Source organism: Moschus berezovskii, chromosome 24 (assembly GCF_049115385.1).
Source record: "Moschus berezovskii isolate FMDL1 chromosome 24, NW_MosBer_1.0, whole genome shotgun sequence".
Lineage (NCBI taxonomy): Eukaryota > Metazoa > Chordata > Mammalia > Artiodactyla > Moschidae > Moschus > Moschus berezovskii.
The window spans coordinates 47,104,564-47,125,627 of NC_142483.1; the positions used below are offsets into that span (position 1 = coordinate 47,104,564).

The 21,064-nt window shown below is 41.3% G+C and overlaps 1 protein-coding gene across 4 annotated transcripts in view; it reads left to right on the top strand.

Annotated features, from left to right (window-relative positions):
* The first annotated feature begins 1,138 nt into the window (after positions 1-1,138).
* The window catches only part of ULK4 (unc-51 like kinase 4), a 514,736-nt gene continuing 494,810 nt past the window's right edge, over positions 1,139-21,064 (top strand). For 2 of the 4 annotated variants that reach the window (XM_055414559.2, XM_088831696.1), the window contains exons 1-8: positions 1,144-1,299; positions 6,697-6,890; positions 10,408-10,507; positions 12,131-12,270; positions 14,757-14,916; positions 17,904-18,005; positions 18,573-18,656; positions 20,264-20,339. In XM_055414559.2, the coding sequence (XP_055270534.2) occupies positions 6,753-6,890; positions 10,408-10,507; positions 12,131-12,270; positions 14,757-14,916; positions 17,904-18,005; positions 18,573-18,656; positions 20,264-20,339 (800 nt within the window). In that variant the 5' untranslated portion in view covers positions 1,144-1,299; positions 6,697-6,752. Of the gene's footprint in view, positions 1,300-6,696; positions 6,891-10,407; positions 10,508-12,130; positions 12,271-14,756; positions 14,917-17,903; positions 18,006-18,572; positions 18,657-20,263; positions 20,340-21,064 lie in introns of all 4 variants that reach the window. The other 2 variants (XR_008684254.2, XM_055414560.2) reach the window with 2 other exon arrangements.

Consider the following 21,064-nt stretch of genomic DNA (forward strand, 5'->3'; position numbering starts at 1 on the left):
TCAAAGAACAGGAAACATGATTAACCTGAGATGAGAGACAGACACAGTTCCTACGCCTAAAGGTTTGCAAAGCGTGGTCCGTTATCCGCAACATTCACCTCACCTTAATAGATATGAGAATTTTGGAGGCTCACCAGAATTACAGAATCAGAAGTTCTGTGGGTGGGTGGGCCTTGTTTTAACCAGTTCAGTTCAGTCGCTCAATCGTGTCCGACTCTTTGCGACCCCATGAATCACAGCACGCCAGGCCTCCCTGTCCATCACCAACTCCCTGAGTTCACTCAAACCCATGTCCATTGAGTTGGTGATGCCATCCTGCCATCTAATTCTGATGCCAAAGGTGAGCTAACTTTGTGATGCCAAATCTGTGAGCTAACTCCGTGTGGAAGAGAGGAGATTGTGCTAACGTTTCTGGTGGTTGGAACTGGAGAGTTTGGAGCTTGGAAAGTCATAATCAACCAACTGGAGATCGGGTTTCTGGTCTTTTCTCATGCACAAGAAGGGAGATAATCCGTAACCTTCTATTTTCTAAAGGGTAAGGAACCTGAGGAGCGATTGTTACAGACTAAGTTGCCCCTTCCACCTAAAAGGATGGAAGAAAACTGAAGACAGTGGAGGAAGGAAGAAATGATGAGGGCACAGGTAAGTCTGCACTGCCACCAACTATGCAACTACTACCCAGGAGGGGCCCCAACGGCCAGCCCAAGGCCCCGATTCCCCCACCCACTGTTAGGATGGATCAACGCTGTAATACGGGGCCCACTTCCAGGCCCCAGCCAATAGCAACATAAACTTCTCAGCCAATCAGAGCCCTGCGCTTTTTCTGGCGTTCTGCGTGCTGCCCTGGAGAAGGGTTGGACCGATCAAATGCGGAGCGGTGCGGAACTCGCAAGGCCGGTCACTGACGCTCTGAGCCTTGCCTTCCCAAGCACGTTCTACCCGGGTTTGGGGTCGATCGGTGGGCTGGTCTTAACGCTGGGCGCGGGGCCATTGAAGTTGACCCTAGCGGCTCCACTTCCCGGCCCCAGCCAATGGGAACCGAAACTGCTCAGCCAATCAGCGCTGGGCGCTCAAACCGGCGTTCTGCGTGCTGCCTTGGAGACCGGCTGGCCGAATCCAAACCCGGAGGGGTGCTTCACCTACACGGCCTCACGGTGTTCCTTTCGCGTCCCGCCTTGCTCCATTGCTTCACCCCTGGCCTTTGGCCAGTGGACTCTTCTTCAGGCACGGGGGGCCGAGACGCGAGCACTAGCGCTAGGTAGCCCATGGACCTGCGGCTTCTCACCAGCTAGCGAGCAGGTGAGCGGCAGTGGCGGTTTTTGGGGCCACGAATTTGTGTCCCTGTCTCTCTCAGCCCGTCTGCAGGGGGGCCACCCACCACTCTCTCTCCCTCCGTGGACCCTTTGCCCCCAGCGCCCCCTCTCTCTTCGGGCTTCGCTTTTTTTGTGCTTGTGTTGAACTCTACAAAACTTCTGATTTAGGGTACACGGAACACCTCTTCTAGGACCTGGGTTCTGGAGATGCGCTTTATAGACACCTCATATTCGGAGATTTATCTCTTAAAATTCTGGTTTAGCTTCCTGGGTTCTAAGCTGGCCTCGCTGACTGATGTCGTTGGACGTGGGGAGGCAGTGAAAGCCTCCAGTTTGGCGTGGGGGCGGCGGGAAGAGAGGGTGTTAACGTAGCGATTTAGAGCCTACGCTTTCGAGGTCAGACGAAGCTCAAAGCCTGCAATTGATTTGGTCCGAAAAGCGCTGCGAGGAGGAGCCCCAGTTAGTGCTCAGTGTAGTGCCCGCAGCCTCTTGTACTCTCGGGAAAGGTTGACTTGGATTTCTAAGGTAGCGTGCAACCGGAGGGCTAGTTAAAACGCAAATTGCTGGATCCCGCTTCCAGAGTTTTTGATTCAGTAAAAACTACCTGGGCCCCATGGTAGAGAATTTGCACTTCTCAGTTCCCAGATGTTGCTCATGCTGCTAGAGAGCGAGTTTAAAGGTTTGAAGGTGTGGATGATTAAGAGGAGGTTCTTGGCTTCACCTGCGTGCCCCTGCTGCCTGCTCTGTTTCAGAGTTTTGAGTCTAGGCCCAGCCCTCTGAAATCATAAATGCTTCAAGTGCTGATAGGTGTGAGTTGCTCTGATGATACCTGGATGAACTTGCAGATTAAAAGAGACATAAAAGACGCACAATGCTTTTTAGAAAATGTGCAAGACTAAACTGAGGTGTCTGGAAATGCGCACTTGAATGAGAAAACTGTAAAGAAACGCATGGAAGTCAGGAGAGTGATTACTTTTGGGGGAGTATTGAGTTGTGATTGTTTGAGGCTCAGAAAGGAGTTCTTGGCAAAGTGCTGTGGCTGGTCTGGGTGGTGATTACAAGGATGCCCTTCTTGTAATAATTCTTAAAGCTATACGTTTGTGGATTTTTTTCTGTATTTGTGTTTTATTTTACAATTTAAGAAGTTACAGCATTTAATAAATGTGCAGTAGGAAGTCTGAGGTGAGGAACATCCTTGGACTGAGTAAAAAAGAATCTTAAAGACAGTGGTTTTCAAATCTGAAAGATAACTTATAGTCTGAATTCTTATTTTGCTCTAAGGAAGTTGAGCCCATAGAGAGAGGAAATACTGCAGGTAATAAACCACCCTTGTCTAAGACTACTCTGTAATTGATATGTTTTGTTAATTTCAGGCTGCTGTGCCCTGCTCAGATGCCTCTATTCAATGAAAGATTGGGGAAATGAATTTGGCCTGACTCAAACTCAAAATTTTAAGATTTTGTTGTTTTTTTCTTGTCGCCTAAAAACTTATTCTGAAGGAATCACTCATCTTATATAAAAACTTATTTTAACATTTTATGCTGATGTATCATAATATAACCAATTTGTGAACATTTAAGATCTCAGGGTATTTTTTTTTTTTTGACACAAAATTTCTCCTGTTAAGGCTGCATTTTGGTGGCTCAGGGGTCAGGACTGGTTCTCTTTACCGGAACCAAAAGAGTGCCAGATATTTCTCCAGGACAGATGGCCTTTGAGCTTCCCTGGTGGCTCAGAGGGTAAAGCGTCTGCCTGCAATGCAGGAGACTTGGGTTCGATCCCTGGGTCAGGAATATCCCCTGGAGAAGGAAATGGCAACCCACTCCAGTACTCTTGCCAGGAAAATCCATGTAGACTACAGTCCATGGGATCGCAAAGAGTCGGACATGACTGAGGGACTTCACTTTCAGTTCAGTTCAGTTGCTCAGTCGTGTCCGACTCTTTGCGACCCCATGAATCACAGCACACCAGGCCTCCCTGTCCATCACTTTCTTTAGGGAATTCCAATTCGGTGTGTATAACCACAACAAGACAGTTCCCCAGCTTGACAGAGAAGGAGAAAGATTTTATAAAGGGTAAGAGTAAGTTGGGAAGGCTGTAGTAAACAAAGACTCCATTGCTGGAGTCCTTGCAGGAAAGAAGAGTCTGTCTTCTTCCAGTTGGGCTTGGCTATCATCGCAGGGTATGAGAGCGCCCCACTTCTTCTCTCCCTACTCTATTTAATCGAGATTTTTGTTTAATATGTATATACATATTTTACATTTCTCTCTTTTGATCAAGAGTCAGGTTTTGTAGTTGCAGCGGCTTTTTGTCCCTTTATGTCGGAAAGTATCTTTCCTGAGTGTAGTGTCTTAGGTGGAGGAGGAAGTGCAGAGTGGAAACCTATTAAGATAACAGTTACCAAGGAGGGGTAGGAGAGAGATCTACCAGGCACTTTTAATCTAAAATCTATATGTTATCAAGATCACAGACATTGGTGATCATCTGAAGTCTTATGCCATCATCTAAAGTTTGGCGACCAAATGGTTAGCCCATTCAAGATGGCTGTTCTCTTGGTTTCTGTACATGCCTTGCTCAACCACGCCCTACTTCACTCACAGGCCTATCCAGTCCTCTTAATTAGTCTCTGGTACCTGATGAGCCCTCCTGACATCAGTTCCCCTGTAAATGGTAGACTCCTTCTCCCGCAAGTAGTAAAGATTGCTGCCATGTCCTGTTCTGCCTGCTGTCTGCCACACACAGTGGATTGTCTGTCCAGCACATTGCTTCAGGCATTTAAGACCCCCTGTCCGATAAGTCATTTATGTCGCTGTCGCTGACTACAGGCTCTCTCTTTGAGACTGAACAGTTACAAGGCTTGTAGGTCTGCAGGGTGCAGCCCCACAGTGACACACTTCCAGCAGGCCAGATCTGCATACCCTGGGAAAGCGGTCTCATTGGATGTTGTCTGCTTTAATTCCGCAAAATCTTTACTTTCAGATCACCAGTTGCAGTGCAGGTCCAGTCAGAGTTCTGCACTTTCTTTAGATGTGTCACATGAATACAAAAGTTGTGTTCCTTGGAGTTCGGTGGCACAAAGGTTGGTTAGTAATACTCAGGCGGAGAAGGCAATGGCAAGCCACTCCAGTACTCTTGCCTAGAAAATCCCATGGATGGAGGAGCCTGGTAGGCTGCAGTCCGTGGGGTCGCTAAGGGTCGGACACGACTGAGCGACTTCACTTTCACTTTCACACATTGGAGAAGGAAATGGCAACCCACTCCAGTGTTCTTGCCTGGAGAATCCCAGGGACGGGGGAGCCTGGTGGGCTTCTGTCTATGGGGTCACACAGAGTCGGACACGACTGCAGTGACTCAGCAGCAGCAGCAGCAGTAATACTCAGGAGGGACCTTTCTAGTGATGCTGAAGATGGTTCTTCCAGATGTGCCTTTCCCAGTAAAGGAACTCTCCTGGTTGCAAGGTGTGATGCTGGAGGTCTTTGTTTCCTGAGGGTGCCCTAGAAAAACACTGCCCTGCCAAAACATGGTTATTTTTCATAGAAGCAATTAGGCCTTTCAGTATTGGAGTAACTCTCCATTTATTAGTTGTGGATTGTAAGAAGCAGGAGCCCAGTGCATTGGGTTTCCTGTGACTATCTCAAGAGGTTGAGAGTTTCTGAATTACAGAAGGGGTGGATCTGAGATTTAGAAGGACCAACAGTAATGCTTTTGGTTGAGATGTTTGGAGGGCCTCTGTATTTCACCCTCTGAGTCTTAAAAATGCTGGTCCTTCAGCCCCATAAGAGGCAGTAGACTGTCTGCAAGCAAAGGTTTCAGTCCAGTGTGACAACACAGATCATGACTAAGTCATACTTTATCTGTTAGATGATGCAGTGTGTAATCCATTTGCCACTAGTTGATGTTTCCCCAACAGTATTGATTCATGAAAGCCGTCATTTTGTTAGCAGACTGACAAGATGCATGTACAGGGATAAGGAGGGCTCTCCTTATAGGGCAGGGCTGTTCCTTAGTCCAAACTAAAGCTTTTTCTCTTATCAAACCAACAGTTGTTGAATTTCTAATCTTGTTTTTCCTTTCCTGAGGCCAACTGTTGGCCCTTTGTGCCAGTTTTTCTAAATTATCATTTTGGGAAATATCTCTTTGGACCACGACGGAGGTTTGGTTGCTGTTGGTCCCTTTAAGGGCAGCATATCTTGCAGCAATATTAATAGCAGCCAGGTGATTTTTTTCTGCTTCTGGAGAGTCAAGCTTAGAATGCCCCAGAATAGCTCACCTGGCAGGTAAAAGTATTGCATTTAATCATTTCTGAACATAGGAGCCACTTAAAATTGTATTTCTCCTGGAAGTAAGGAAGCATGTTACTTCCTTAGCATTCCAAGATTTAGAGCTACTCTGAAAGCATATCTACTGTCAGTATAAATGTTGACACTTCTGTTCTTGGCTGAAGTATAAGCCCCTGTTGTTTATTTGCTAAGTTGTGTCTGACTCTTTGCAACTGCATGGCCTTTTATAAGACTACATCAGATTGTTATTCACTCATGAATATAAGGTGATTTTGTTGGCCGAGAAAATGAAGTCATTATAGTGGGTGGTTTAAAAAAAAATGATTTGAAAGAGTTGGCAAACTTTCTCCAGTAAAGGGCCAGATAGCAAATATTTTAGAGGGTGTGCAGGTCATAGGGTCACTCTTACTGATGTAACTGGAAAGCATCCTTTGACAACATATAAATGACTGGACATGGCTGTGTTCCACTTATTTACAAAGGAGTCAGCAGGCTGGATATGACCCAGGAACCAGTAGTTTGCTGACCACTGACTTCGAATAATATTTGAATTCACTCTTAAAATCTCTGTGGGTTAGATAGAAATACTATCATTCCATATTTATTTACATAGTGTTTTCACATGCATTGTCTCATTTCTTATAATTTATGGTTGCTGCTGCTACTGCTGCTAAGTCGCTTCAGTCGTGTCCGACTCTGTGCGACCCCATAGAATAGATGGGGCTTATTACCCCGTTCATTACACAGTTACTGACACAAAGTGCTTTCCGGTGTAACAGTAAGAGCTGTATCAAGATACGTTGACTGAAATCTCATTCATTCCCTGGTTTTGTTCCGTGTGTTCAAAATAGCTGTCATTTTCATTATTTTTGTTAAGGTCTTGTTGCTAGGGAGTTGAATATTGGTTTGTGAATTGTTTTATTTTTGTTTCCTTAGTTTTTTTTTTTCATTTTACAAAAACAAAGACATTTGTATCAACATTTGTAGGTGGCTTTTTGAATTTATAGAATTATTAGATTTATTTATTACATATTAAATAGCTTATGCTAATCAATCATGCAGCTAGTTTGGGTTTTGAAGTGTCATTTTTGTTTACTTTTTAGGAGTTAGAGATGTTATTAGACTGTCACTTTATCAAAGGTGAGAAGTCAACCCAGAGATGGAAAACTTCATCCTGTATGAGGAGATTGGCCGAGGAAGCAAGACTGTGGTCTACAAAGGGCGACGGAAGGGGACCATCAATTTTGTAGCTATTCTTTGTACTGATAAGTGCAGGAGGCCTGAAATAACCAATTGGGTAAGTCAAGTATGTTTCTCTCCCTGTGGGAAAAGATGGTCAGATGGAGTAAGTAGTATGTAAACAGAAATCACTGAACTCACGGTAGCAGACAGTACATTTTCAGTCTGGAATGGGTGACCTTCTCTCCTTAGTACCAACAGTCCTGAATAATGGCTACTAAACATACTCAAGTATCAATAATTAGCAACTTAGATTTCTGGTTTTTGTTTTTTTTATGAGTCAGGGAAAATACAGTCTTTATCAGATCACTTAAAAATAAATTTATTTGACTGTGACAGGACTTAGTTGTGATGGGTGGGATCTAGTTCCCTGACCAGGGATCAAACATTGGCTCCCTGCATTGGGAGCTAGAGTCTTAGCTACTGTGGACCATCAGGGAAGTCCCTAGATCATTTACTTTTAAATTTAGTACATGCTTATGAAGCTTTCCAAAGGAAGGACATTAGGTGAGAGTAACTTGGATTTAAAGTAGTTATACCACTTTAAAGCCCAGACTCTTTGGACCAAACCTAGCTATTTTTTTTTAATTGTGGAAAAAAATACACATAATAATGGAGAAGACAATGGCAACCCACTCCAGTACTCTTGCCTGGAAAATCCCATGGACAGAGGAGCCTGGTAGGCTGCAGTCCATGGGGTCGCTAAGAGTCGGACACGACTGAGCAACTTCACTTTCACTTTCATGCATTGGAGAAGGAAATGGCAACCCACTCCAGTACTCTTGCCTGGAGAATCCCAGGGACGGAGGAGCCTGGTGGGCTGCCGTCTGTGGGGTCGCACAGAATCGGACACGACTGAAGAGACTTAGCAGCAGCAGCAGCACGCATAACAAAGTTTATCATCTTAACCATTTTTAAGTATGTAGTTTGATATTGTCAGTAAGTATATGGCTATTACTGTGCAGCCATCCCCATCTTATATGAGGTACCTTTCAGAAAAGTACAATACAATGGTGATTGCCAGGGAAAGGGGAAATGGGGAACTACTGCTTAATGTGTAGAAATTTTCATTTTTGCAAGATGAAGAGAGTTCTGAATGACTGAATAATCACACTCTTGGTACTTAGCCAAAAGAGTTGAAAACTTACATCAACACAAAAACCTGCACACAGATGTTTACAGCAGCTTTGTTTGTAATCAAAACAATCAAGATGCCCTGCAGTGAGCGAGTGAATAAACAAACTGGAACACATATACACTGGAATACTGTTCATTAATAAAAAGAAATGGGCAATCAAGCCACAAGTAGACACAGAGGAACCTTAAGTGGACATTGTTTGGTAAGAGAAGCCAGTCTGAAAAGGCTGCATAGTATATGATTCCAACCATGTGACATTCTGGAAAAGGCAAAACTATGGAAATGATTAGTAGTTGCCACAGTTTGGGGAGTGGGGGGAGAGTGGGAGGGATGAATAGGCGGAGCACAGAGGATTTTAGGGCGGTGAAACTCTTCTATATGATAGACTCTGTAATAATACAAGTCATTACAGATTTGTCCAAACCCGTGAAATATTCGGTTTTCCCCAGAGGCCCTACCATTATACATTCCCACAACAGTGTGCAGGGGATATCATTTCTCCACGCTGTGGCCAACACTTGTTATTTTTGTCATTGTTGTTGTTGTTATTTTAAACAGCCATCCTCACCTGCGTGAGGAGATGTGGGCTTTTGAAAGGCGTGTGGACAGTTGAGGGAAGACAGGTATATGGGACAAGATGCTCTCTAGTCGGCTGATTTGAAACTGGGAACAGGAGGAATTTCTCTTCTGATTACTTTTTCACTGAGTTGAGAATCTTTAAGTCTTTAGTTAGGGGAAAGGTGCAGGCAGTGTTCTAGAAAAGAGGAAAGGAAAGGTGTGAATAGGTCACCTGGAGGGCAGAGTGGGGATCATGAGTGGAAGGCGGAGCAATCAGCATGGTTTGTGTCTGCTTCAGTGCCTTAGGTGTATGCAGACTGTGGGGAGGGTTGGATTGAACCAGAGTGGGGGTCCTAGAGCAAGTGAGCTGGAGAGTGAGTGAGTGGTGGTCATGGATTAGGATGTGTGGAAGAGATTTTGGAGGGAATAATGTTACCAGTTAAAAAATCTAGCAATGCTGTCCAATAGACATGTAATGGGGGTTATAAATCTAACTGTAAAGTTCATAGTATCTACATTGAAAAAGGATAATAAATAGGTGAAATTCATCTTATTAACATATATTAATCTCACCTGAGATTAATAATACCGTGTATTATTTTTTCAGTGTGCAACCAGTGAGATATTTTTCTAATTTTGATGTTGATTGTTGGGCGTCTGGTGTGTATTTTATACTTGAAGCTCATCCCAGCTGCTGCTCCAGAGCACAGTGGCCCTCTGTGGCGAGTACTGGCCACAGTGTCTCCTGCACTGGCCAGTGGAGGCTGCACATGGGTGATGGGGGTCCTGGTGGAGGGTGAGATTGGCAGAGCATTGTCTGGAAGAGTAGGTACTTGGCAAGTACTGAATGATGGGGAGGGTCCGGAGGAGTGTGCTGTGGCCTGAATTCTTTTGAGATTTCTGTATCTCCTTTCTTTTTTCACTGGGACCTCCCCTTCCCGAGCCAGAATTAGCGAGGATCCCTTTAAACTTATTTACCCAGGGTTCTCCCCGTTCTCTAGTGGCCTTATACTGGGGATTTATTACAAGATGATCCTCAAATTCTCCCTTGGTCACTCTGTTTGGTTTTCTCCTCATCTGTCTTCTACAATATGAGCCCACTAAGTTGTTCCTGGAGTGTGCCAAATTCCATTTCTTAAACAGGGAGCTCTGTGTTTCTACAAATTATGGGCTCATTAGCCTGTGTTGAGTGACAGTAGAATTTCTTTTTTTTTTTTATTTTTAAGAAAATCAGCAAGGATCCAGTGCACTTTAATAATCGGTCATCAGCAATTCTGAATCTTGATATTCTGTACACATTTTTGTAGTTTTTAGTTCCTGTATTTAATGGGATTTTTAAAGGGGGAAAGCCAAAAATCCCCAAAGCAACTTAATATTTTTTAACGGACATGCTTTTGCATCTTTATTACTCAGTTTTTGAATTCACTTTTGTTTTTGATATACAAATATTCTTATAATCCTTTGGAAATGTACATTTTAAGATCAGTATGTTCACATTAGGGCTTCCCTGGAGGCTCAGATGATAAAGAATTCACCTGCAATGCAGAAGATATGAGTTTGATCCTTGGATCAGGAAGATCCCCTTGGGGAAGGAAATGGCAACCCACTCCAGTATTCTTGTCTGGAGAATTCCATGGACAGAGAAGCCTGACAGGCTGTACAGTCCATGGGGTTGCAAAGAGTCAGACATGACTGATTGAGTAAGCACATAACCATCATTCTTAATGTCTATATTTTAATTTATTTATTATTTTATTCCACTGAATAAGTGCCATTGTTTTCTTATCTATTTCCCAGGTGTGATATTTAGGTGTTTTTTAATAGATTCAAAGGTTTTAAGAACTTTTTTTCTTAGTGTGACTGCTGTGTGTTTTTATAGGTCCGTCTCACCCATGAAATTAAGCACAAGAACATTGTAACTTTTCACGAATGGTATGAAACCAGCAACCATCTCTGGCTAGTTGTGGAGCTCTGCACAGGTAGGAGTGAAGAAGTGCTGCGATTATAGTCACCGTATATTGCTTTGAAAAAAACATATGATGTGGGTTTTGTTATTTTTCACTTTTTCTTCTACTATGAATATAAGCATACTATTGACTACATTAACTTGAGCATCTGTTGTTTGATATATTAGGGACAGGAAAAAAGCAAAGGTGTTTGGTAAGAGGAAGAGATGCAGTTTAGGGTTAACTTTGGTATAGAATAATACTAAATCATCTTCATAAAATTTAGAAATAATTTTAAATGATGATTGATCAAGTTTTTCCATTCAAGAAAAATAAAAGATTTGAGGTCAACTACCTATTACCTAATTAGTTCTTATTTTTTTATTTTTATGCAAAGGATACTTGCATTAGTAAAACTTAAGCAATATAGAAAAATAGATGAATCAACAAATTCCACCACCTGGCAATAATTAGAGATAACAGCTCTTGCTTGATAAAATTTTCCAAGACTGTATACAGAGAGAAAGGTGACTAAATACATAGGTATTGACTGGACTTTTAGTTTCAGTGTCTTTAGGAAAAAATGTAAGTACCATAGTTATACATTGAGTAATAATAAAGAATCATTAAACATTAAGATGAAATGTAATTATTTCTAGCTTTATGCGTCTCTTACCTACCTATTGGCCCTTAGAATTTATAAATCTATTATGAAAGAGCTTATTTGGCATAGTAAATTATTTGCATTTTGCATTTTATTTTTTGAATCAATGAGAGGAGACGGTGGTTTAATTTCTTTCTAAGATGTACACACTGTTGAGGTGATCAGGGGACCCCACCTGTGTTACTTTTTGTTTCAGCAGTTATTTCTGACCCCTGGCTGTTGTAACAATCTAACTCATTTATACCTGTCTTTGGAATGGTTCCTTACCCACTGAACAAAATGAACAGAACCCAGAATGCCTCCTACCTTCATCACAGGAATTCTGATTGAACTTTCAGCTGCCAGCTAAGACTTCTTTGTCTCTGAACTTGACTACTAATTATAATCTTGATCCTTAAAAAAAAACAAACGTTTGTTTCTGACACTTAGGTGGTAGAGTTATGACAGGGACCTTGAAAGGATATAGACATGGAATTCACAGCGTGTCTGCTACTGACCTATTATTTCATCAGTGGTGTACATCAGAGTTTGTAATTTTCTAACTCTTAAGGAAGAGCACCTTTTTGTGCTAGGCAGTACTTGCGGAATGTGACCTAACTTTGCATGGGGGTAAACATGACTATCCTTTGCACAGTGTGATTAAAGTGTACAGTTTACATTAGCACTTAACACTAATTTCTGTAGCTGTTTCTTTCCCAAGGGGTCTGGAGTGAGAGATCACAGTGCCAGAGAGATTCTTCCTTCACTCCACTGGCATATTTATTGACTATCCTTCCAGGCCGAGCAGCCATTCGCCCTTAGCTGGCTCTGGAGTGTGGAGCTTCCTGTTAGGGTTCCTGGACCAGTGTTCTTTCACGAGTATGTTTCCCCATCAGATTGTCCAAGTGGACTGATTTGATCATGTTTTAATGCTCAGGTCCCATCATGGAACCTTTCTAGAGGCACTGTATAATGTTGGTGGGTTAAAGTGGGTGATTTTAATCAATTTGCAGGTGGTTCTTTAGAAATGGTTATTGCTCAAGATGAAAATCTCCCGGAAGATGTAGTGAGAGAATTTGGGATTGACCTGCTGACTGGATTACATCATCTTCATCAACTTGGCATTCTCTTTTGTGACATTTCTCCCAGGAAGGTAATTCATGAAACTTTTGATTCCCTGACTGTGTCTCAATTTATAATGCTTCCTCAAAGATGTTTTTATTTTTAGATACAACTGTGATATATTTAGAGCATCTTGAAATTTTTTAGTCAACATTTTTTTTTTAACAAAAGTACATAGTATTATATTTTAGGTTCCTCTTTAGCTGCCTGTTGAAGTACCTTTTAGAAAGTGAAATCTCCCCTCCTTTCAGGATTCTTGGAGTGTCATTGCTCTTGAGGTACATTGTGAATGATGAGCTCAATAGACCTATAGAATAAGACTCCTCGTTGTTAAATTATAGTTCACACTTATGAGCCATTATTTTAGTTTGATAATGACATTCTTGACAATGTGTGTTTGATTCCTGCTATTTGATATCAAACATTTTTCTTTTCTGGTAGAACTAATTGCCCATCACTAGATGTGTTACAGTGTTGTAGGGTCACATCAACACCAATACTGAGATGCTGTGTGTCCCGGACCAGTTACCCTCTCTGTCTCTCTGTACCTTAGGTTTCTTGCCTCTGATGGAGAGGGGGCAGATATTTCAAGGAGAGAGTGAGAATTACGTATTATGTTTAGGTGAAGTTCGTAGAGTATGCTCTCAGTCAGCGGCACCTGGTGCCTTTATAAGTTCGTACTCTGAGGGAGTGTGTGTGTTACTGGTCTTATTTGCTGCTGCTTTTCCTTTGTTAATGAAATGAAAACTTGAATATGTTTTTGTTAAATGTTACTTTAGGCCATCTGTATAAGAACAAAATGAAACCTACAAAAAAAACCTCCATACAAACTCTCTGTAACAGACATTCTTATTTGAAATATTCATATACTTGTTTGACGACTGTAACCACTTAACTTTGTTCCAGCCCTGAAAGCTGCTGTGGACAATATGTAAATGAGTGGGTGTAACTTTGTTTCAAAAAAGGCTCTATTTGTGGACATGGAAATGTCATTTTCATGTAATTTTCACTTGTCAAGAAGTATTATTTTCATTTTTTTCAACCATTTAGAACCATAAAAACCATGCTTAGCGCATGCTTGTACAAACGTAGGCAGTAACAGTATATGGCCCAGAGGCTATAATGTGCCAGCTCCTATATGTGAGCTCTTTAATGAGGTCTCATATCAGCTGTTCATAATCTTAGAGCTTCGGCTGATTTGTAAGGTAACTTTTATCCTAGAACTGGGTTTGGAGGAGTTCCAGCAGGATGCCTCTTTCTGTGAATGGAGTTCTCTTGTAACAACCACACCCTTTCATTTATGTATTGTCAGAGGTTGCAGACTTGAGAAGTCAGGGCAGAAACCGTATGGCTTGCAAAGTCTGAAATATTTGCTAACTTAAAAATTATCTACCATCTGCCGGTGGTTCTGCAAGTGTATTCCCTGGACTGACAGCATCAACATTACCTGGGACTTGTTAGAAATTCAGGTTCTTGGGCCTCACCCGAGACCTGTTGAATCAGAAACTCTCAGGGTAGAGACTAGTTGTTGTCTTAACGAGGCCTTCAGGTGCTCAAAAAAAAGTTTAAAAGTCAATGTGGTAGACTAACTGACATCCTTAGAATTTGTGACTAGATCAAAAAGCCCCTTGCAAGGGAGGGAAAGGATAAAGGTAAGAGAATACTGGTTCCTGGTATAGTTTCAATAATCAACAGATAACTTCTAATCACAAATTATATTAGCAGACTTGAGCACTCTTCATATGCCAGTCATGGAACCTCAATCCTTAAAACTATCTGAAGTATCACTTTCCCTATTTTATAGGTGAAGAGACTGAGATTTACAAAGGGGAAGTAATTTCTGCAGGTTAGACTGCCAGTAAGTGGTGAACCTAGGGGTCAAATCTCGGTTTCTAACTTCAGAACCCTTGGTCTGAACCCTAAGTCACACTTCCTCATTTAAATAAACAACGCCTAGTACTGGTGGGTTTCCAAATCCTCTTTCAGCTGTTACTGAGGGTTCATGAGTAAACTGTTTCATGTACATTCTTCATCTTTCCCAAAAGACTGCTGTTTCCCTCTGTGGTTTGATGACACATGTTTCATCTGCATCTGAGAAGGGAGAATTTAATATTTGATTCTGTTAGTGTTGGATTTACATTTCCTAAGGTTTTTGGGGCTTCCCTGTTGGCTCAGCGGTAAAGAATCCTGCAGAGCAGAAGACACGGGTTCGATCCGTGGGTCGAGAAGATCCCTTGGAGGAGGGCATGGCAACTCACTCCGGTATTCTTGCCTGGAGAATCCCATGGGCAGAGGAGCCTGGCGGGCTCCAGTCCATAGGATTGCAAAGAGTTGGACGTGACTGAAGTGACTGAGCATAGCATCTTCTTTTAAAAAAAATTGTGTTTAATTTTCTGAGCTGTGATGAAGCAAGAAAGCCAATATTCAGGGTTCTGTAGTGAGATTATAAGAGGTACGATGGAAATGCAAATTACATTGAATTTGTATTTGAACACATTTGTTTCTTCACCTTTATAGATACTCTTGGAAGGGCCTGGAACACTGAAGTTTAGTAATTTTTCCTTGGCCAAAGTGGAAGGTGAAAATTTGGAAGAGTTCTTCGCCTTGGTGGCAGCAGAAGAAGGAGGAGGTGACAGCGGGGAAAACGTGAAGAAAAACATGAAAAGTAGAGTGAAAGGTATGAGGCGAGCTTCAAGGTCTGAACTCCAGTGGTGGGCCACGCAAGTCCTGTGTTTTGGAGAAAGGGCCACGCAAGTCCTGTGTTTTGGAGAAAGGGCCACGCAAGTCCTGTGTTTTGGAGAAAATGTCCACCTTTTATGTTACCAGCCAAATGATGTATTGAAAATAAATAGTAAGGACCAGGAGAAGCCTGGATTTATGGATGGCTTTGTCTTGGACCTAAGGTTTTCCATGTGGATATAATGCCATTTAAAGCACAGGGAACCTCTGACAGAGCCTTCTTCACTTCATCTCTGACCGCTCATTAGAACGTAAGGAAGGGGATTTTCTCTCCCTTCCTGCTGTATCCTCAGTACTTAACCCCGGTGTCTGGCACACACCAGTAGCTCAGTACATATTCAGCATTGTTAAGTAGCTAATATTCTGCAAGTGTGAGAGATTTTTAGGGATGCATCCTTGGGAGGTGGTTTTGACAGTGAGATGGGGCCTAGGCTGTTAGCTCGCTGTGCTTGAGGGGAGAGTGTGAAGTCAAATTTCTTTTTTTTTTTCCCTACTTTTTTTTTTTTCTTTTGACCGTGCCATGTGGCATGTGGGATCCTAGTTCCCTGACCAGGAAGTCATATTTCTTATGTGAGAACTTTTGATAGAAGTGGTAAAAACCTTTTTTCCTTAAGTTCCTGGTGCAGTACTTGAGACTTTGGACCAGTGAGACTCACCAGGAAGCAAAAGGCACTGGGAGAGAGGGCGGCATCCCTGGGTCTGTGGTCACATGGCCTGGATGAGAAGAATGAGAACGTGATGGGGAGCAGCAGGTGAACCAGAGGCCCATAAATGTGAGGAAAGAAGTTTAACTTTCAGGGTCAGTGTTGAAGAAAAATTTCATGCCCAGGAAGAAGGCTCTGTAAATCCCCAAATATCATTCCATGGGATGACTGGCATCCTGTGAAAATGAGTATTGTAGACTACGCTTTTATTATAGAAACCAAGGAGGGCAGTGTGTTTCAGGAATGTACCTTTTGAAATGGTCCCTTCAAAAGGGGAAGAGGGCTGTGTTACAGAGAAATGTCAGTTTTCAGCAGTGATGCTTGGTCATTTCTGAGTTTAATCCAAGAACAATCTCCATGAAGGGGGTGCGTTAACCTCTTTTCTAGTGACTGGTGATGACTCACTTCATGGGAAGGACATTCTCATTGGAAGGTAGGAAACCCTGGGTTTTGGCAGGTGGCCTGTAACTGCCCAACTCCTTGGCTTAGAGGATGTGAGGGTACTTTCCAGGCCTCAGCTGTGCATGTCAGTAAGCAGGGGTGCTTTCTAACTCTGGAATTTGGTGTTTCTGGGTAATACTAAACTCTATCCAGTGTACATGGTAAACACTAGTGCTGTTAACCAAACGGCTGCCCGTTCCTCTTCTGGATACGTGGTAGGTTGCATCGTCCCTGCCACAGCTCACCAGGAGCGCACAGAAGTCTCTTCAAGTTGGGAGTTTTAAGAGCCGGTGTTAAGTTAACCACACTCTCTGCCCCCACCTTGCTGACTGAGGAAGCATGTCCTGAAATGTAGCCTGGGTCTTGGATGGACTGTGAGGGTTGAAGCCCATTGTCTGACCTGTAGGGGATGTGTGGTTTTATGATGAAGACACTTGTGTAGTTAAGCCAGTGAGAATTTGGAGTGCTGACTTCTATATAACTTAATCTATCCTAATCAAGGTATTGTTGATAATGATCAAAGGTTCTTTTCTTACAACTATTTGAATTGTTAATTTAAAAGAATACACTTCAGTGTGCCACACCTCTTTCTCAGGTGATTATATTCAAAAGCTTTATATTTCAAAACATTCTCACATATGCAGATAATACCACTTTAATGGTAGAAAGTGAAGAGAAACTGAAGAGCCTCTTAATGAGATGAAAGAGGAGAGTGAAAAAGCTGGCATAAAACTCAGCATTCAAAAAACTAGGATCATAGCATCCAGTCCCATCAGTTCATGGCAAATAGAAGGGGAAAGAATGGAAGCAGGGACAGATTTTATTTTCTTGGGCTCCAAAATCATGGCGGATGATGACTGCAGCCATGGAATTAAAAGATGCTTCTTGGAAGGAAAGCTATGATAAACCTAGACATCACTTTGCCTACAAAGGTCTGTCTAGTCAAAGCTATGGTTTTTCCAGTAGTCGTGTATGAATGTGAGAGTTGGACCGTAAACAAAGCTGAGCGCCAAAGAATTGATGCTTTTGAACTGTAGTGCTGGAGAAGACTTTTGAGAGTCCCTTGGACAGCAAGGAGATCAAACCAGTCAGTCCTAAAGGAAGTCAGTCCTGAATATTCATTGGAAGGACTGTTGCTGAAGCTGAAACTCTAATACTTTGGACCCTGATGTAAAGAGCCAATTTATTGGGAAAAACCCTGATGCTGGGAAAGATTGAAGGTGAAAGGGGAGGCGGGCAGCAGAGGATGAGATGGTTAGGTAGTATCACTGACTCAGTGGACTTGGATTTGAGCAAACTCTGGGAGATTATGGAGGACAGAGGAGCCTGGTGTGCTGCAGTCTGTGGGGTTGAAGAGTCAGACACGACTTAGGGGCTGAAAGCACATGTTCTTAGCAAGTTCTGTACTTAGTCGCTCAGTCGTGTCTGCCTCTTTGCAATCCCGTGGACTGCAGCCCGCTAGGCTCCTCTGTCTATGGAGATTGTCCCAGGCAAGAATACTGGAGTGGGTTGCCAAGATCTCCAAGGGATCTTCCCAATCCAGGGATGGAACCCAGGTCTCCTGCATTGCAGGTGACTTCTTTACCGACTGAGCCAAGGGAAGCCCTCCTGGCAAGTGGGACCTTAAAATTAGAAAACATATAAAATGTGAACTATGCATGAAGATCTATTCATGTGCTTGTTCTCCGATCTTTTTTCACTTCACCTAGTCTTTCCTAGGTATATGTGTGTTGGCAACAGTACAAATGCCTAACAAAACTGCCCTTTCCTTTATTTTTAGGATCTCTTATCTATACAGCTCCAGAAATTGTGAGGGGTACCGACTTCTCCATCACCAGTGACCTCTGGTCCTTGGGCTGCCTGCTCTATGAAATGTTTTCAGGTGATTACATTCTGGTTCAGTTTAAAATCAGAGCTGGACACACATACATAATGGTTACGTAAGTAGTTTGCAAAGAGTTTACCTGTAAGAGGTGAAAAAGCCAATTTTTCTAAATTTTTCTATATACTAATTTTTGCTGACTTGCTTGGTTGTCTCAGCATGTGCAGGATTTTAGGAACTTTTGACAAGGAGGTATTTTTCATGGTAATCATTTGGAATGTTGCAATATGCCTAACTGTTGAAAACTGATTATTAGTAGAAAATCTTGTAAAGGTACCTTTGACTGTGAATTTTCAGATGTGTCCAGTGGCCCATGCAACTCTTAGAGTATGGTTATCCATAAGTGAATTTTGTATTTTTAGGATGATAGATTTTTAATTCTTGAAATATAAAAATATATGGACAGTGTGCCTGGTGTGTACTCAGCATTCAGTAATTAATTATGCTATATGTGTGTATTTTTCCTATAAATTATGTAGTTTTGAACTATTTGTAGTTGAGAGTTATTAAGAATTATTGTTGGTAGCAAACTGTTGTTTAATTTTGCAAGTTTTTGTTTGATTTAAGGAAAGCCTCCATTCGTCTCAGAATGTGTCTCAGAGCTAATGGAAAAGATTTGTTATGAAGATCCTTTGCCGCCTATTCCAAAAGGTAGGATTTCTTTTTTATTATAAATGTTGTTGATTTACTACACGGACCAATGGTGTACTTTTATCCCAAAGTGTTTCTGTTGGTTCATAACCCCTCAAATTTGTGTTTTCTAAATGGTCTCAAATTGATATTTTTAGAAATTGTTAGTATTCCCTTTGCCATTTTTAAAAAGATGCCGGAATGGAAAGCAGAGTACTATTAAATTCCCTCATTTAAAAATACAAATTATTTTGTCCTCCTATATCAGAAGAAATCTCGTTTAAAGATTTAAAAGTTAAACTTTTATGTCGTTTTGGTGTGTTCACATGTCTATACCATTTGCTTAATATGTACTCATGTCCCATGTAGTTAAATCTGTGTAGTGTTTGAATAGGAACAGATCAAGCATTTCTCAGTCTTGTATCTTGAGAAATCAGACTGCTACCCTCTTAAGCTTGAGTGTTTAAGCTCGATTTGGTTGCAGTGTTTTAAAAGTATTGAAAATTTAATCATACAAATTGTAATTAATGTGTCTACCATTAACAATTTTAAGGAAAGAAAAGAAAAAGAAGGTACAAACATAATGAAACCTTTTGCTACGTACCTCAAAGGATGTGAATCTTAAGACCCCGAAATGAATATAAGACTTTATGAAAAATAAAGGTGTGAGTTTTAAAAGAAAAAAAAAATTCTCAATAATTGACGGAAGAAATAGGAATGCAGAATATTTTCAGTGTTTTAAGAATCATCCTAGGTGAAAAAAACCAAAAAATCTTGATATTTTGAAAGGGGTCTATATTTCTTAAAAAGTGTTTCTTTTTTTTTTTTTATTAACTTTGGTTTTCATAGAAATCAGTCATTCCTATTTCTTATAATGACTTCTGATTTTTTACTTGTTTAAGTACTCATAGCATTGAGTATTGTTTTCTTGTATAAGTTAAAGATGTTTATGCAGGGTAAAGAAATCTGAGAATGAAGGTAACAAAGGTCTGGTCAAGAAAACCACTGGCGGCCCAAGGGTAATTATTTCACCCAGATTTTGTTCAGACTGTGGGCACAGTGTCTAATAGCACCATCTGTTTTGATGGCTTTGGCCATTATCTTCTGGGCCACTTCTTTTAATTATAGACTGATAATTTGACCAAGGTATGCATCTGTCCAATATAAAAAGACAGAACACTTGGAGATGAATGGAATTTGACAGTATCATAATATTGTGATGTTTATTCTTTTCCTGTTAAAAATCTTCGAAATAAAGTGGGATTACAAGTACTGTAGTCATAGTATATTATCAAGCAAAGCTGGTTAAGAATGCCCCAGAAAATGAAGCATAATTAATAGTTGAAGACAAGGGTGTGAGCTCATGATCATTACTGGGGTTGTAAAGAGAAAGTTTAGAGGTTAGTCAGAACTTAGTTTTTGAGATATATGTTTTATTGTGGTCCAGGGAAAAAGTTTAAAGTTTTTGTTCCCCCCTCCATTAAGTGGAGGCTTTATTGTTACTCATGTATTCTGTGTTCTCTTAAAAATAATTGATGTGCTTAAAATGCTATTACTATAACATTGATGCAGGGTGTCTTTTCAGTTACTTAACCACCTTTCCTTTTTGGGTATTATTTTGTGTCTAGATTCTTCTTGTCCTAAAGCTTCTTCAGATTTTATTAATTTGCTTGATGGTTTGCTTCAAAAAGACCCCCAGAAAAGGTATGTATGGGTAATATTTTAACATGAATGAGCAGTGGAATCTTTTTTTTCCTTCAGTGTACTTCTAAAATTGTACTGTTCTTATTATAGAATGAACTTTTCAAATGATCTCCCTATTTTTGGGGAGAAAAGAGAAATCTGAGTCTGCATTGAGTGGCTGCTCTGTTTGCAGGTGTTTTTAACCAGGAGACATTTTAAAAGTCAGTTTTTCTTCTAGAATGGCACGTAGTTGCCTCATAGGTTGACAGATTTTCTTGTAACTCCCCAAATCCAAGGAGTATACTTTTTTGTTTCCATTGTGGATTTCAGGCTAAAACTGTCTTAGACTACCCCACTGTGGATTTGCTGTCAAGATACTTAATGTAATAATGACTAACAGAGCCCTATTTTAATGTGATGTGATTTATCAATATGATATTCCTGTCATACTGGGAATGTCAAGTGACAGATCACAGGCACAGTGTGAATTTTCTGTGTTGCAGGGATGGCAGAAAGTTAGAGATCCTTACGGTACAGAGTAGGGGAGGGCAGAAGGGAGTAGGGAATGAAGGTGGGGGTCTCCCTGGCCTGGAAGACAAGAGAACCTAGTTTCTTGAGGTTTTCGAAAAATGTTTGGGGTCTCTACTTCAGGGTGTAAAATGAATAAATGTAGTATAGCATGTAATGTATCAGCATTAAATATGAGAGAAACTATAGAAGAAAATGTTTATACTTGAATAAATTGT